The sequence below is a fragment of the Nothoprocta perdicaria genome, unplaced genomic scaffold, assembly GCF_003342845.1.
Source record: "Nothoprocta perdicaria isolate Ctin4 unplaced genomic scaffold, notPer1 scaffold_5, whole genome shotgun sequence".
Lineage (NCBI taxonomy): Eukaryota > Metazoa > Chordata > Aves > Tinamiformes > Tinamidae > Nothoprocta > Nothoprocta perdicaria.
In genome coordinates this window covers 8256045-8274082 of record NW_020455754.1, presented here as the reverse complement: position 1 = coordinate 8274082, position 18038 = coordinate 8256045, and the positions used below count along the sequence as shown (strand labels likewise).

The 18038-nt window shown below is 51.5% G+C and overlaps 2 protein-coding genes across 2 annotated transcripts; both read right to left on the bottom strand.

Annotated features, from left to right (window-relative positions):
* Positions 1-967: 967 nt before the first annotated feature.
* On the bottom strand, positions 968-3974 carry PCYOX1L (prenylcysteine oxidase 1 like). The gene is made up of 6 exons (XM_026047474.1): positions 3881-3974; positions 3482-3688; positions 2704-2878; positions 2402-2613; positions 2163-2303; positions 968-1806 (listed from the first exon to the last, which is right to left on the bottom strand). The coding sequence occupies exons 1-6, from the start codon at positions 3972-3974 to the stop codon at positions 1148-1150; spliced, it is 1488 nt and encodes a 495-aa protein (XP_025903259.1). The 3' UTR covers positions 968-1147.
* Positions 3975-6313: 2339 nt separating this feature from the next.
* On the bottom strand, positions 6314-13414 carry GRPEL2 (GrpE like 2, mitochondrial). The gene is made up of 4 exons (XM_026047475.1): positions 13371-13414; positions 12880-13048; positions 11906-11987; positions 6314-10226 (listed from the first exon to the last, which is right to left on the bottom strand). The coding sequence occupies exons 1-4, from the start codon at positions 13373-13375 to the stop codon at positions 9871-9873; spliced, it is 612 nt and encodes a 203-aa protein (XP_025903260.1). The 5' UTR covers positions 13376-13414; the 3' UTR covers positions 6314-9870.
* Between the last annotated feature and the right edge of the window lie 4624 nt (positions 13415-18038).

Genomic DNA, 18038 nt, shown 5'->3' with positions numbered 1-18038 from the left:
ATACCAGCCAGCTTGCTCTTGATTGCCCAGTCTGCCCAGTTCTCCGGGAGAGGGCGAGGAGAGCGGCTCAGCAAGGAGGCTGCAGCTGCCTCGGCCCGCGAGCTCCCCGAGCCCCCTGCTGCCTCCACCAGCCTCCTTGGGGACACCCAGCGCGGGGGCAGCCCCTCCAAGCGACCCAGCTATGCAGCGACGCCGAGCCCCAGGCCCCCCAGCCCCAGCGTGGACACGCAGCCGGGAGGAGCAGAGAGGGCAGGAGCCGGTCTCCTGCCTCTCCCAAGTGCCCGTTTGCTTTCACTGGCTCTACTGGTGCAACAGGACCCAAAGTGTCCAGGGCGCAGTTCTCCCCATTCCTCCACGGCCCTGCACGAGCTCCTCCTGCTGAACCAGGCAGCGCAAGGAAAAGGGGGAGCACACCATGGTGTGCACCTAAAAGCTACCTGTGGCACCCGAGGGTGGTGCACAAGCCCAGAGGTGCTGGAGACAGGGGCCCTCTCACTAGCTCCTCGGACCAGGCCGGGTTCCCGGCTTGGCAGCTGCTCTGGGAAGGGCAGGAGCAAAACTGCGTCCTAGCGCCTGGCAGATGGACGGGGCCCGGGGAGAGCAGGGGGAGCTGATGCCCTTGGGGCAGCTTTTGAGTTCCTCAATAAAACGCATCGCTGGCCCCCGTGTGAGCTGTGCCCGGCACCCCAGGGCGCCAGGAGGTGGGTGCTTCAGCCGTCCTCGTGGTGACCATCTGCTGCTCGGCCGAAACGGAGCGCAGCGCTGGGCTCCCTGGGTGCCAGAGGCCTCCGCTCCTCCCCGGGGCCGGCACCATCTGCTGCTGCCACCAGGCAACCCTGTCCTTAAAAGCCTCCCGCGCTCCCCCATGCAGGGATGATCACAGGACCAGGGAAAGAGGCACTGACTCCCTCCAGCCCAGGCCAGCGCGGGGAACACGTGTGAGACAAGAGCAGAGGCATCAGACTCGCACAGGGCGATACAGGGACTGTATTCCTGAAGGCAAAGCGCGTCCAAGTCACCTGGACACGGCCCGTCCCCCTCCCGCGGCCCCTTCCCCCAGCCCAGCCCCCGTGGCGTCCCCAAGGCAATAAATACTCCCCAAGGCTACTACACGCAGAAGCTCCTGGCCCACCTCCTTCCCCGAGCATCACAGTTCAGTCTTCACCTTGTGCATCAAGTCCTTCTGGTCGATTTTCTCCAGGTCCTGATACCAGCGGTTGTAAGCCAGGAGGGCCACGTTCTTGGCTGCCACGGCCACCATCTCCATGGAGCTGGCCACCCACTCCACGCTGCTGAGGTAGAAGAGGTTCTCGTGGAGCACGATGGGCGGCAGGGACTTGGCCACGTCGTAGTGGGGACGCGCCTGCCACTCGGTCACCTGCACCGAGTAGTAGGAGCGGAACAGGGTCTTCAGCTGCTGCTTGTCCAGCGGTTGTGGGGACAGGACCCGCCACACCGCAGCCTCCTGCGGCTGCTTGCGGCGGAAGGCCGAGGAGATGTTGACGGGACAGATGTTGTCCATGGCATTGAAGAAGAGGTTGGGGGTGTCGGTGGTGAGGATGCTGGCGAAGGGGAAGAGCTTGGGGTCGGGGAAGCCGAAGTAGGACGAGTTGAGGTAGCCGTGCACCACGGAGGTGACGGAGGGCTGGAAGGCGCCGGGGAGGTCAGCGATGGGCGGCTCGAAGTTCTGGAAGGTGAAGTTGCTCTTGCTGGGGTGCAGGGGGGCCGTCAGTACCACCATGTCATAGAAACCCGAGCCCTGGCCCTCGCCGTCCTCGTAGTGCACCTGGTACAGGGCTCTCCCTTCTGAAAAGGGAAGGTGGGTCAGTGAGGAGCAGCCCCAAGCCCCCAGCTATACGGCCTTGGCCTCCCAACCTCCAGCCTTTGCTAGCACAGCCTCCATCTCCTGGTTTCCCAGTATATTCCAGTGTTGAACCACAGCACGTGAGGGCCATGGCTAAGTTGCTGATGCTTTAGGGCAACGGAGAGAGTGCGACACCCTGTCTGAGAGCTCTGCTGAGACCAGGACAGCAGTTTCCTTTGAAAGCATCCTCTTCATCCCAGCATTCCCACAGGAATTCCCACCACCGCCTGCCCCCCCAGGCCCAGGTGACACCCTGCACGGGGCTGCCCAGGTCACAACCCTGCAGGCCAAGCCTCACCGGAGCTGTGCAGAGAGACGCCCGTCACCCTGGCAGGGATCACGTTGGCTTTGGTCAACTTCAGCAGCCCCGAGCACACCAGCTTGTTGCCTCCTTCCACTGCCCACGTGCTGCCCTGGGCCCCCGCCAGCGACATGGCTCCTGCGGAGAGGAAGAAGACGGTGCTGAAGGCTCCTGGGCAAAACATCCGAGGCCCCTTGGGAAGCAAAGTTGCGGGGGGGGAAGGTGGAAGGCGTCACCTGCGAAGGCGGGCACCAGCACCGACTGGCCGCAGCTGGAGCGCAGGACGGCCGCGATGACGTCGTCCACGAAGCGCTGCGTGACGCCCACCTCCAGCAGGGACTCGGCCACCGAGCGCCGCGTCATGTTGACGAAGGCCTCACCGCCCAGCGAGCGCAGGAGCTCCTCGAGGCTGGAGAAGGCATAGCCGTACGCCTGGTACTTGTAGATCCTGGAGGCGACAAAAGCACAGGACACCTCTGTCCCCTCCGTGCAACGTGCCAGTGCGAGCGGGGTCCCCTGCCTTGTGAACTTCTCCTACCTCATGAACTTCTCCATCACCTCCTCCACCCACATCTGCAGGCGCAGGAAGCTGATGCCGTAGTGCCACCAGAGGCGGAAGAGGTTCAGCAGGTACCAGTCCGTCTCCTCGAGGACAAAGTGCTCCCCGCTGAAGATGGCACTCTTGCCGGCCACCTCGCGCCGGTGCTTGAGGCCTGTGGGGAGGAGGACCAGGAGGCCGCCTTGGGCGGCTGAGCTCTGCGCGGCGCTGGAGGGATGGGAAAAGCTGGGAACCAGCTAGTGTCAAATATCGCTGGGAAAAGCTGGTGCCAAATAGCTCTGTGCTGGGGACGGGGCGGGTTGGGGAGAGGAAAGAGCCTGCTCTTACATGGGAGCTCTTTGCTCCTCAACAAGCTGAGGAGCAGGCGAGGTACAAACACCTCCAACACCAGGAATTTGCTCAGCGTGAAACCCTGGAGCTCTCCAGGCGCCCTGGATGGTGCCCATTGACCGAGGCATCACATGGAGTCACTCTGCTGTAGGTCAGGAAGCCCCCCCAACACACACTCATCCCCCTGGGAATGGAGCCCTGGGGACTCCCCCCACATTCGCACCAGGGGCTTCCAGGCCCCCTCACTCCCGATGCTCTGCTACGCACGAGGCAGACAAAGCAGTCGGGGAGCACAGGCTGGCCAAGCAGGGGCAACCTGGAAGCAGCCCTCGCAGCCTCCCTGGTCCAAAAGGCTTTGGGGTCAGAGGGGCCAAGGCCGGGCGAGCGGGCAGGAGCCCGGGGCGGCCCGTGGGCGCCGTGCACTCACCCAGGACCTTGACGAAGTCCTGCATGTGCAGATTGAGCGAGTGGATGGAGGCGCCGCCGCTCTCATACTGCTGCTTGTTGACGGTGACGGTGGCGAGGCGGCCCCCGACGTGGCCCTTCTCGAACACGTCGAGCTGCACCTGCGGCCCGAAGTGCTGCTGCAGGAAGTAGGCGACGGCCGAGCCGCCCACGCCGGCGCCCACCACGGCTGCGGGCAGAGCGGGCAGAGCGGCCCGTGAGCCCCGACGGGCGCACAGGCGCCGGCGCCCCCCTCTCCGCCCGCCCCAGCCCCCGCGGGGAGGAAGAGGAGGATGGGGAGGAAGAGGAGGATGGGGAGGAGGAGGCCAGGGCGGCCACGCGCATCCCCGCCCGCTGCAGAGCCGCCCCCCCGCGCTCGTACCGATGCTGCGCGGCGGGGCGCGGGCGGCGGCGGCGGCCCCGGCCAGGAGGGCGGCGAGGGCCGGTAGCAGCAGCGGCGGCGGCAGCGGGGCCATGGCGCGGAGCGGAGCGGCGAGCGCGGCCGGCAGCGCCGCCCCGGCCCGGGCAGCGCCGCCCCTTAGCGCAGGCTCGGCCCCCGGCGGGGACGGCGCTGCGGGAGCCGCGGGGACCCTCCCGCGCGCGGGGAGATGCGGGAGGGCAAGGAGGAGGAGGAGGAGGAGGAGGAAGGCGCGCGGGGCAGCGCGGGCCGGCGGGGCCGCCCCGTTCCCTCGAGCAGGGGGGCCCTGCACGAACGCGCCCGCGCTCCCGGGAACGCTGCAGGCCGCCCCGCGCGGACGGCGGCCGCACCACAAAAGCGGGGCTCGCCCGAGGGTGTCCCCGTGAACGGCCGCGGGGCTCGGGGCCCCCAGCAGCCGGGCTGTGCTACGTGCGCAGCTGCACAGCGCAGCCTGCGTCCCAGCACAGGAGCTGCCCATCGGTGCAGGCGTCGCAACCACTGCCTCTCGGCTCATCCCATGGGATCTGCAGCCCCAGAGCTCAGGCCTGAGCACAAAGCACCCCAGGGCACCTATCCATACATGGGACACCCTCATCTTACACTCCATGCCACCAACAAGCTGGGCCGGTTGGACACTGCGGGTCTCTCCCTTTAGCCACCTGGCTTCCTACCAAGGACTGAACCTGAGCTTGGGTTCAACTGTTACAGAAGCCTTGGCTCTAACACAGAGCACAGGCCTCGTCCCGCTCCCTTCCCCGAGGCGGGAGCTGCTTCCCAACCCCATCCCTGCAAGGGCTCATGTATGAGCACAAAGGTAACCCAGAAACAGGCACAGACACAGGGGCAAGAGTCAAAAGTGACTGCTCGCCTCATCCTTAACACTGGGCAGCATCAGCCACAAGTTTGGGAGACCTTTATATCCCAAAGCTGCTTAGAAAAGAGAGCACAAGCGTCTCGGCAGCCGCCTCCGCCTTTGACAGGCTGTTATTTAACTGCCCTGTTTCCACCGCGGCCGTGGGCGAGGAGGAACCAGCCTGTTCCCCCAGGAGCAAAGCACGGGGGTCTGGACGAGCAGGGCTGGGGCTGCCGTCCCTCGCAGCCGTCCACGGAGCTCCCCTTGCAGACACGTTCCCGCCGCGGCGCCCCGAGGGCACGCGGCAGCCCTTGCGCCCGAGCCCTCGCGCTTCCCTCTAGGCGCAGGCTGCTCCGCTTTGGAGGCCTCCACTTCTTGCTATTGCTAGAGAGCAAACCTGAGGAACCAGATCTTCCCGGCGCCGTCGCAGCATGTCCTGGTGTGGGCAGGTTTGGGCACACGTACATCAGAGCAACCGCTGCTGCCTTCGCGGAGAAGGCAAAAAATCCCATATATGGGAAGCAGCCTCCGGGATCACAAGGGGAGCGCTCTGGCTCTGCTTGGGAGGTTGATAGATCTTCCAAGGAACAGATATCTCTAACAGAGAAATCTTTCCCAAAAAAGGCTATTTATAAACAAACTGCAAAGGTCTGCAGTAAAGAGAAGGCACTGGGACACTGAGGAAAAGAACAGCATCAGGCATGAGGCCGGGCTATTGCCCTGCTGTGCAAAGGACTCGAGGAACGAGCAAAGGGAGAAACAAGCAGCTCTGTGGCAAACACAGACCTACAGAGCACCAACAAACTCATGAAATCCCAACCCACCCTTGGACACCACAAGCGTTAATGCGCACCGTGCATTGTGCTGGCCGAAACAAGCGGCCAGAGCACGGCTGCTAAAACTTACCTGCCACAAAAAGGGGAAGGCACCAAAACTGTGAGAGTGCTAACTGGTAAAAATAAGCTAAAATATCAAATATTTCAGGTCTCAGGAGAGCTCTGCACAATGAAACATCCAGGCAAGTGAGTGGACTTGTTAGGAACTGAAACGAATGCAGGCAAGGAAGCACCAGGGAAGCCCCGTCCCGCTGGGAAACCTATGGAAGGAAAGATGATCCACAAGGCTTCTGCACCTTTCCCGTGTCAGAATGAGCAGCAGTCTGGAGCACAGGAAAAAAGAGAAAATAAAGAAATAACTGCATTTTTTTATTATTAGCAAATGGACAGTATCTGGACATCTAAAAGAAATCAGCCCATTCCAACATTAACTCAAATGTTGTTGTCAGAAACGTGCACCACTCTCACGCTTCAGTCCTCCTTTTTCATCCAGCCAGAACCTTTGGGTAAATAAGAGCATAGAAACACAAAAACATACAATATATATACAAGTTCCCCACCACTTAGGTGGACTTCAATTTTTGGAGATTAGCAACGCTTTGTTCATTTGACTTTGTGAGAAATATCAAAACATTTTGCATCTTAAAATAAAAAATACTACAATATTCACAACAAAACTTAAATATATTTTTTAAAAAATTAAAGTACTGCTAATAGCCATTGATTTATCACAGCTGTTTCAACAGAAGCTCTGCTGCTGAAGCACTGAATTTAAGGTCCACAAAGTGACATTCACATTCTGTACTGCTCGTGGTCAGAGTCGAGGCACTGCCACGCATGGGACGGTGCCACGAAGACCCATCCAGGAGCTTAACTCAAATTCTGTGGCACTGATAAGACGTGGCAGGGTCACAACCAAGGCAAATGCCTGGGTACAGCCTGACTTCCAAGAGCAGCCACGTATGTATCTCTATATCTCTATACATCACTGCATGTGTTTGATATCAAGTTGCCTGTGTTCCCAGCTCAAGCTCTTCGGCTCGTGGCTGGCCTAACAGAGTGGAAACAACTCACGCGTTCGCTGATGTTCCTCTCTCCTGCTGTTCTGTCCCTTCTAGCACATTCCTGTGCTTTAATAGTCATTGGATAAAGTGGCTGGAGACAGAAAGAGCTCCTGGGCCAGATTCCTCTCTGGTGGAATTCTGGAGAGCGCCACAAGGAACCTGTCCCATTGTGTAGGCTCTACACAAACATGGAAGACAACGAGGGAACTGGTATCTAGAAAGGAGAAATTAAATCCATCCTTAGACAATCCTATCTATTAAAAAAAATCATTAAGTGTGCTTGAGGATCAAATCTGGAAGCCTAAATTCTCTGATGGAATCCAGGTTTAGCGTGCTCATTTTCACAATTCAAAGGAAGCAGAAAGCTAGGACAAACAGCAGCAACACCACTTATCTCTTTGGTATTTTCTGTATAAGTGTCTTTAGGTAATGGGTAATCTTACAGCAGCCATCAGAAAAGCCTGTTAAGCCTGCTAGAAGTTTCAGAGAGTTACAAAGTTGGGGCATAAAGAGGGAAAATAAGTTGTCCAGAATTAAACAGGACTGGTGGGAGGGCAAAGAAGGAACCTGATCCCTTCCGTTTCTGTTCTAGCCACACAACGGGGCCTCAAGGAACGAGGATCCCGGACACAGACCCTACGTCAATAACCTCTCATTACAGATGGAAGGAGTTTCTAAGTGCATTTTAGGGTATGTCCTTAAGACAAAAAGCGGGTCATTACTAGTTGGGGTGATGGTGAAGAGCCCCAAGGTGGACTGAGTACATGTACTTCACTTTACTAGTACAGTGACTGAAATGGGTCAGTCGGAGAGGCTCTGGATCTGATCTGATCCCGCTGGCTGCACGCTGCTTCAGCTCTAGCTTGGGTAAGTTGCAATCTTTTTCTAATTGAAAACCACTTGTTACAGGAAATGACTATTTCTGCTCAGTTCCTTAGATATAAAGGTTTACATTACAAGTTAGCTTCCATTACCAGCCCTCCGCTTACATCCTCAGAAAGGCTCAGCTGCGACATCAGGGATGGAAATGGCATAAAGGATGGAAATTGCTCTTTCCAGCCCAAGATGCAGGTTCCTCAGAAAAGGCTGCAGGGTCATGAAGCAGCAGGGCACAGTTTTACTGCCACTTTTCATATCGTACCTATTCTCTCCTGAGCGGACATCACCTGCCTACCCAGTCACCATGCAGGACCACTCAAAAAAGAAAAGAAAAGAACGGGAAGTCCAGTATTTCTCTAAGATTTCCAAAAATGTGATAAACAAGAGCACTGAACTGGAGACTTACTCAAAGTGATCTAACGCTGCCATGAAGCGCTGTTCCAGGGTTGAAGTTTCAGGTACCTGCCTGAAAACCCAACCACTCCGAGGCACAAACTACGCTTCAAAAAAGCATCACCAGAACGCGAGCCGCTCCACGTCCTCCACGTACAATTGCCACTAAAGCAGCTTGCGTTCAGCAAAAGAGAAGAGAAATGTCCGTCTTCTTTCTCTCAAAATTCTGGAATGACAATCAATAGGCTGCATACGTTCTACAACATCTCTCCATATGACAGACTGTTCATAGCTGATAGCTGAAGGCTGCTGCAAGTCCATCGTTATGCTACTGAAACCTGTAAAGGAACGGGTGAAGAATAAGCTTCTTTCCAAACCACTGATGGCGGCCACCATAAAGAAAGAGGTTTTAAAAGCAAATCACAAATAGTTATCGGGCTACAGATTCAGCTCTAGGAAGTGAAGAGGCAAGAATGAATGAATCAGGAAAAAGCAACCTGAAAACCCAACCATTACTTGGCCTTGATTTTGTGTAATGCAGACATAGCCTTGAATAATTCTTCTGTCGCTGTGCTGCTCATTACTCTCCAAAGGGTTAAATTCTGACTTCAGTCTGAGGTCTGAATCCTTTCTTTTTAGAGAAACAGACTCCCAGGCAAGAGAACCACTGCGAAATGCACATGCCAGCCTGCGACAACAGCACGTCTCTAACCAGGGAGATGGCTTCAGGTCAGCGTTCACTTTCACAGCCTTCTGTTTCTCTTTGCTTTCTTGTCACTGTTGCTAAAATTGGTTCAAGGACACTTGAGACTTGCAGTAGAAAGGATTTCTTTCCTTCCTTTGTTCAAAGGAAAAAAAAGTATTTACCACGACGAGACAAAAGTAGAATCTGAATGTGAACTGGAAGCTAGTGTTATTTGAGGACTGTAACTGGAGAGCTTGAGAAAATAAAGCTAGATTTCTTAATTAAGGGCATATCTCCATCCTGCCAGCAGCATTAAAGACTATACAGTTTATCATACCTGGAGGCTGCACAAATATCAACCAAGGAAGAGATACAGCTGTCCTCCAAAATCTACTATTTTTTGTTGGAGAGATTTGAGAATGGTTTTAGATGTCCCATCAAGGACCACTCCCTATTCTTCCCCTCAAAAAGAGGGAGGTAAGCTGAAATTCTACCCAGAGAACAAAGATGAACACATTAAACTTCGACATGACCATGACAACTGAATTCTCTTTAAAACCTCATCCATATTCATCTGCTGTACAAAACAGATGTCATTAATTCAGGACTGTTTTCCTGAAAAGCAAGAAGAAAAACGTGGCTCTACCGGCCATTTCAAGTGATCATCTCCATCCCCACCTGAGGGATCTGGGGACAAGGGAAGACACCACAACCAGCCTCATGATACTTAGCACTTGGAGCTTTTCCTCGCCCGAGTGCCTTGCAAAGAAAAAGCCTCACCACATCCCTGTGAGGTAGGTCGGTAAGTATTAGTATAGCCCCTTAATACAGACAGGGAAACTGAGGCAGAGAAGTTGCCTGCCTAAAGGCCACAGGAGGAGTCTGTCTCAGACAGAATTAGGAGACAAGATTCCCTAGCTCTCCGATAATTTCTCTCTCTCACATTCCCTCTGCTTCCCCATAAATTTTTAATGGAGACTTGAAAGCAGCAACAGAGTAGGGGACTACAGTGCCACTGTTTATGGTAGAAAAAGCCGGACTTCTACTACTCCACATACTCCAAAAAAAGAACATTAAATATACAAGTACCTTCGAATTAATGGCAAAATAACTGCACACATTGTAAAGAAGCCAACATACAACATAGAAATCTAGGTTAATAAATAAAGACATGCAGCTGCAGTTGTCACCGAGGGCCAAGGGCTCCTCGGCTCATTAGGGTCCCCCGGGCCGATGGGTGGGGGTCACTCCTGTGACTCCACTGCCACCCCGACGAGTGCGTGTCTGATAGTGCGCCCGTGGAGTTTGTAGCCATCCTGAGTCACCAGCGCTATCGTGCCCGGCTGCATGCCCTCGGCTGGCACGTGGCAGACGATCTCGTGGTCGTAGGGATCGTATTTGCCACCAACGGGGTTCATCTTCTGGAGGCCGTGCTTGGCAAACACGCTTTGCAGCTTGGCCTCGATCACAGAGAGGCCTTCGTAGATTTTCTTTAAGGTTGGGTTGGGATTACTGGGCTCTGCTTCTCCTGCGGCGCTCTCGGCAGTCTTCTCCAAGATATCTGCCACCTCCACGAGGTCCCTGCAGAAACTCTGGATCCCTACAGGCACAAAGCAGCAATGAATAAAGGTTAGCTTAACTACAAAACACACGGAGCTGCAGTACCCATGGCAAGCACAAAGCCACAGAAGTTTGAAAACATCCTGAAAGCTGTTAATGAGCTTCAGTAGGAGTGGGTGGTGCTTATGTCTCCTATAGCCAAAGCTTTACCTTTTATGTGTAACGTCCTAGAGACTCCATCCACCAAAGTATATGCAAGAGAGGCACATCTATAAAGAACAGAAATGATACAGACTACCCGAAAACTCACAAAACGGAGTAAAATTATTAGTATTTCACTTTAAAAAGCTGTTGCGACTATAACTTCGAACAACCTCTCATAAAGGGATAAATATTTTGTCAAACAACTCGCATTAACGTTCATGGACACAGAAAACAAAAAATATGGGGCGAGCATCAAAAACAACGTGAGACCATTTGAAAATAGATCCACAAATGTATTCACAAGTTAAAACTGCTGTGGAAAGACTGGACAAAGCAGTCCCTGGGCTGGTTATTCTCAGTCTTTTTCATTAGAAAACAAAGTCTAATATTTTGGATTCAGGCTGCTCACATTTCCAAATGCAGCATTTTACACAGTGCAGTCATTTCCAGAAAAACAACCCCTCTGAATTACACAGACAGCTTGCCTAACTTATGGGAAAAAAAAACACATAAGGAGGAAAGAGAAACAGTAACTTGCTGCTGTCTACACTTACATATACAATTCTAAACATACCTAGAAGGAAAAAAGCGTGAGCAAAGTTACACAGCAGCAGCCAGAAACTCCAGTGTTTTAATACTCCACAGAGCCTCCTGTTTCACCCCACAAGCAACTTCTAATAAAGAATCTCATTTTTCTTCAAATCTAAAGCATACTGCATATAAAACAAAAAAGCCAAGCAGATCAGAAAAACAAACCAGCAGGGCAGGTCATCTAGGATGACCCCAACAGCTATTTTATAGCACAGTGGGTTGAACAGAAAGAAAAAATACAGCAGCTCTAACTTGAAGCTACTGGAATTAGCTAACAAAAACTGAGATTAATGCATTATGGAGAATAAAGGTTTCTCATTCTCAGAAATAGTGCCGGCAGAGTGCAATGATTAAATGCCAGCTTTTTCCCTCTTCATCTATTTAGTACAATCGTTAAAGTGACAAATGCAGCTCATTTTATCCATACCAAAAAAAATTATTAGGGAAATGTTAAAGAACGCTTGATACTGGAACTGCAAACTTTTGTCCCAAGCAAGACCTATCCCACAAAAACCAGAAGAGGAGGCTCTTAACACTGTAAGGGAGATCACAACCTGACAACACAGCAGAGAGTGCAGAACATACTCTCCAAGTGCCAATTCCCAGTATACAAAGAAACTGATTTCAGTTAAGTCACCAGAACTACACTCAACTGCATCGGATCGATTTTAGTAAAAGAGTCAAAAAAAAAAAAAAAAAAAAAAAAAAGACAGAACAGTCACCCAGTCACTGAGACAAACCCCAAATGACATCAATGGACATACAGAAAAAAATAGCTAGTAAGCCCAGGCCAGGCCAAACATCCTGTTAGACTTCACATTGAACAAGGGCTGGAGAATGCAGAGAGAAAAGCTCCTGATCAGCATTTTATGCTCAGGCAGGCCACTGCAGTGAACACAGCTTTGCTTTGCTCTCTTTGCTTACCAAAGAGTTTGGCATCTTCCACAAATTTCTGTGTTCTCCTCCGGACATTCTCGGAATCTGCCAAAGCTTTCCGGTATCGCTCCTGTAACCGTAAGAGGAGGTATCAGACAAGGAAGGAAAACTCGTGTCCTGTCAAGTTTGCAATCCCTTAGAAACTACTTAAAGAAAAAGAACTTATTTCATGTAAGATGATTGTGCTGGGCTCCTGGGTTCTCCCTAGAACTGGCCAACCCAAGATCCCTTCCTTACTGATTAATCGACACTATTCTAACTCCTCCAAAAAGCCCATGGCCAGAAGCAGAAGGGACACAGCTCAGCTGAGCTGCCTTGTCAGGCTGCTGCTTTCTGCATGACTCACTCTGCAGCTATTGAGATGCTCCTTTCTCTAGCAGGAGAATTGGCAGTCTTAGCAACAGATCTGCAATCAGCTGATTTATCTCTTAGTGCAGGGGATCTCATTACTCCCAGGGCAATTATTTCCAGCACTGTCTATTGCTGTGATATTTAATCTGCTCTTTAGTTAAATCTGTTCTTGAAAGTCCCTATAAAATAATTCCCACCATTTCTACCACACCACTGCAGCTACAATTGATTTTTCTTCTCAATCTATCTGGATCCAGGACGACACACTATGTGATACTAATTAGGACAAAACTGCTGCCATTCTCCTTGCACAGTGATGTGAAAGATTGGACCAGACCATCTCAAGCATAAGTTTTGCCTTCCAGGATCAGACTGCCAGGGTTTTGCCGCTAGGAACTCTGACAGATGGTGTTTCTGGAGAAAACAGAATGTCCTTCTTCCCCAGTGCACCCTCTCACACCCTCTCTCATGTGCCACAGTGCAGTGGTGCTGGGTGCACGTTATAGCACTTGCAGAAGAGGCCTGTGATCAAAGACCAAGTCTCCTATATCAGGAGGACTGAACGACAGACACAGCAGTGCTGCCAGCACAGGCTCCAGAAGCCTACTCACAGTTAAATCACGGACTTGCTCTTCCAATTTGATAGCTTTGTGCTCCAAGGCACGCTCAGAAAGGGGATGCTTCGCCTCATCATGGGGATCATCTGGGCCACACTCATCTCCTGTGCTTCTCTGCTGAGCTGCAGTGCTGAAGACAAATGAGGAACCCCTGAAATGCAACCTAGGGACAAAAAAGAGAAAAAAGAAGTAAATAACAATGGGTCAGAAAGAAGAATTTCATCACTAACAGTAGGACCTCCTTAAATAGGTAGGGAGGGATGATTGCTGGTAAAATTTTAGCTCTTTTCTGTAAAGATGGCCAACTAGCACCAAAGCACAGAAAATAACAATTGCTAGACCGTAGCCAGCTTCCTTGTCCATTGCATAAAGAACAGTTTTAATAAAAAATAAGATAGAGAGAGAGATAAAGACAAACAGATGGAAACAAAAAAGAGAAGAAATTGTCTGGTATATGATCAAGTTTTCTGTTTCTTAGATATTACTGCATGTATTCTGGAGCCTTCTGCCACAATCTTCACAACTCCATGCAGAGAAAAATGGGTGGAATGTGTCAACTGAAAACTGTCGCTAATATATCTCAGCAGTTTTAAACACTTCATCTATTTTTAGCCGTATTGGCAAGGAAAAGCAGCCCTAAAAGCAAAAACAAAATAAGCTCAGACCTCAAGTGCTGAATCCCAGCTTTGTTTCCAACGCCACTTTCATCGAGTGGACTTCTCGGCTAAAAGACACACTTGTCAGTAGTACTGGGAGAGCATGAGGTGGGTGTGCTTCCCACCTCAGGAGACTGACTCTAGAACTTGCAAGTAAAATTACAAAACAACCAAGGAGTCAGATAATTAAGACTGTGGTGTGTGGACACTGCCCAAGTGCCTAGAAACCTTTAGTATCTGCCGAAAAAGCAAGGGCTCCTCTTTTCTCAGGGACACCAGCCTCTTCCTCTTCTGGTTTGTAACCTGGTTTTAGACTGACTTATTTGGTTGGCCAAAGTCCAGCCTAAGTAATTTGCATCTGCCTAAAGACTGTCAAGGGTATCTTATCACTCCCTGCCTAAGCAGTCCAAACGTTTCTCCATTTTCTCTTTAATACAAGGGTGCTGGAGGTCCCATGACGCTAATGGCAAACTTCCTTTTCCCACCTGCAGCACATTTGCACACAATCATTTATTAAGGAGGTGCTTAAAACATGATCTGCTTGGCAAACCACACCTGTTGAACACATTGCACAGCAACTACAAACCAGAGGGTACTTTTGCTCTGAAACAGGATGCTCCTCACACAAATCTTTGCAAGAAAAAAAAGAAAAAAAAATCTGTTTTCCAAAACAGGACCCATGGCTGCAGTGCCAAGTTCCAGGAATGCTCCCCTACTTTTTAATCACTGTTGCAGGGATCTGTTCAGGATACTATATCCCATCCTGAACATTTTTTAAGCTGCCCATCACTGAGGCATTTTATATGCTACCTAAATATAGATTTGCTGGAAATTATCAACACACAATAGCTTAAGCTTTAATAAATGTTGCATAGGGAATCATAAACCTCCACCAGCGTCATCCTGCCAGCATGATACAGTTGTCTAGATTACACTAAGGAGCTGATCTAACGTCAGATGCCAGTCACGAGTTCCTGCACTCCTGAAATAAGTGTTTTCATTTCACTATAACCTTCTGAGGGAAGGGCCATGCTCCTGAGTAACAATTTCAGCAACATGAACTGTAAGGATAAAAGAAGCTCAAGGATTCTGTGCTGCAGTGGAAAGTATCTCAGTAAAAGGCAGATAAGAAGACAGATCATGGCCCCTAATGCTGCCAGGAACATTGCAGAAATGAATTAGTTTCAAGGCAAAAGGGAATACTTCTAACTAGCAGTGGCTCATTATTTTGGAATTCAAAGCAACAAACAGGCGGCTGTTACTCGCAGTTTAACTTTTAAAAATAAATTTGGGCTTGTTGATTTGTTAACATAGTACTTTTCCAAAGGTATAAAAAGGAGATTAAAACGGAGATGAGGAAAGAGAAGGTCTCCCTTCACCAAGACTTCCAAAAAACAAACAAACAAAAAACCCTCAATCAATGAACGATCTGTAAAGTTCCTTTGTTAAAAATAAAAATAAAAATAAAAATAAAAAAATAAAAATAAAAATAAAAATAAAAATAAAAATAAAAATAAAAATAAAAATAAAAATAAAAATAAAAATAAAAATAAAAATAAAAATAAAAATAGAAGTGCATGGTAAGAATTAGCTACTAACTTTGTATTTCTTTATCTCCCATTTCATTAAAAGGGCTGCAGGGATGGATATTAGTCATGCTGCAGATGCAACAAGTTGAAACAGCTGGGAAAGCAGCCCTGCTAGGCACCTCACAGGTTACAGCTCTGCAGTTTTAGAGACCTATAGAAATTAGTTAACTCTTTCACACCTAAGAAGCAGAGTTTTTGTGAGTCATTTCCCGTTGCAAGTGCTTTATGCTACAGAAATGGGAGTGTTTCAGTATGCAGGAGGAGATGGGCATGGATGAACTCGGTGCTGGGGCTACAGGGCCCTGCCTACGTGAAGCAGAGAGCTGCTCCCATGGACTCTGTTTGCAGCGAGTGAAACCAAGTTACAAAGCAAATCGCCATATATTATTATTATTAATAATAATAATAATAATACTACTCAGCTCACGAGTGTCGTTTAAACTAGCCTGCTTTAAATGTTGCTGACAAGAAGCAAAACCCGCAGGCTGACTCCAAAGAGCGCTTAGAGAAAGACTAATTAGGCAGAATTGAAAATGCTGCTCAATTTACCCCTCCTCGACGATGAAAGAAATACTCTGCTAAAAAGGGACAAGTACTATTTGGAGTCTGCCCTCCACATTGTGCTGTAGCTCCTAAACACAGTCTTGGTAACAGCTGTTAAAATACCAAATGCTAAAAATACACAGAAATCCCACCGGAGGAAGTCGAGACATCCCTGAAGTGACAGACATGGGGAAGTCCCAGAGGGTGTGGACAGACTATAAACTGAGCTGGTGATTCAAAGAAATGTATGAACTAATGTCAGAGAAGGGCAAATAAACAGAGGCAGGAGGGAATCTGACTGCAGCCACATGGTTTAAGATAGTTGTCCTTAAAGATGAGAATTTAAGTGTAAGAAAAAAGAGGTCTGTAGTCAGACCCAGAGTATCATCTCTCTTTCCAGAGCACAGGGATGATGCCCCCAAATCCCTAACTCCCTCTTCCATGCACTCTCTGAGCACAAGATCCTATCTCAGCTCCTCCTAAAGCCCTCCCTGCTCCTCCTCCCAATCTACATGACAAACCAGGCAATTGCTGCAATACACAGAACCACCTGCATTAGTGTTTCCGAGCAGCAGGGCTCTGCAAGGGCATCGCCTAATTAGCTCCACTTACTGAGCTCTGCTTCTCTCACTGACGGATGTCAGAGAACACTGTGGATTCACTGGGCCAGTACCAAACAGGGACCTGCTTCGGGAGGGCATCTCAGAGCACGAGGGCTGGGAACGGGCAAGGACTTTAAAGATTAAAGTTACTCTAAAGTAAGAAGTCTCTGAAACACGTGCAGCACCCATGTCTGGTCCTCACAGCTGACTGATCTGCTATAGAAACCTGCTCCTATAGCAATGCAGACACATTATATACACATAACAATTTATTTCACTCTGGGAGTAAGCTTTGGCTTTCATTAAGTAGTTGTATTCAGTCAGATCCATTACACACTCGCTCCCTATTCAGAAAATGTCTACATATTTAGAACTGTCTTGGCAATTACAGATTGTGTGAAAAAATTAGGATTGCAGACACACACCTTTACATCTAGTCCCAAACACACTTGCTTCAACTGGGATTATTTTGTTGCATTCAAATGCTTTGATAGCTTCTTTTGGAGTAATTAGTATGTCTTTTTCATGTCTTTTCAGCTGCTTTCATTGCACTCAAATAACTGAAGAGCCGTCATGTATTTCAATGCTCTTTTATAAACCAACTTGGTCCCAAAATGCCATTGGGGATTTCTATTTGTCTAAATAACGACAAGAACCAGCTGCCCTTCTTTCCTTGACCACGGAAAACACTCACACCACTCCCGCGCTGTCCCATTACATCACTGCCTGGGTTAAATCCCGGGGGCACGTGAGAAAACGGACCCAGCTCCACGACCACCAGAGGCCCAGGGGCTCCCACGGGCAACTACGGGCTCCCTAGGGGTGAGCCACCCGCAGGTCCGAGCACGAGGGGAGGGAAGGGCCGGGCCTGCCCCGCGGCCTGCTCCACAGAAGGACGCCCAGGCGGCGGGGGAGCGTCACCCCCAACCCGCTCCGGTCCCACAGGGACGAACCGCCGCCCGCGCCGGCTCTGCCCGGGCCGCGCGGCCCCCGGGAGGCCGGGGGGCACCTGGAGGCGGCCAAGCCGCGTGCGGAGCCGCCCGCCGCCTCTGCGCGGCCAGGCCCGGCCCGGCGCCATCCGCCTCGCCCCGGCGCGCGCCACGTCCCGCCCGCCGAGGGGAGGCCGGATGGGCGGCGGGAGCCCCTCGCGCTCCCGGCCTCGCCGCCGCCCCACGTACCTGCCGGGCCGCCGCGCGGCCAGCGAGAGCGCGGGCCCGAGGCGCTGCCGCGCCGCCCGCACCGAGCCGCCCGCCATCCTCCCGCCGAGCGCCGCCCGCGAACTACAGCTCCCGGCAGCCCCCGCGGCGCGCCCGCGCACCGTCCAGCGCGGGACTACAGCTCCCGGCAGCCCTCGCGGCGCAGAGTGCGGCTGCGCGGGACGGGGAGGGGGCGGGGCTTAGCCCAGCGGGGTGCGCAGCTCTGGAGGGGGTGCAAAGACCTGGGGAGGGGGGAGTGCAAGGACCGGGGGACGGTGCAAAGACCCGGGGGGTGCATGACCCCCATGGGGGATTGCATGAGCCAGAGGAGGGTGCATAGCCCTGGGGTGGGGGGTGCACCGCCTTGGAGGGATGCATAAACCGGGGGGGAAATTGCACAATGCTGAGGAAGGTGCACAGCCCTGGACGGGGTGCAGAGTGCACGGCCTAGGGGCTTGCACAGCCCAGCAAGGATGCACACATCGGGGGTTGTCAGCTTTGGGTCTTGCACAGCCTGGAGTGCACAGGCTCGGGAGCTATTGCATGGCCTGGGGGTGCAGCCCTGGA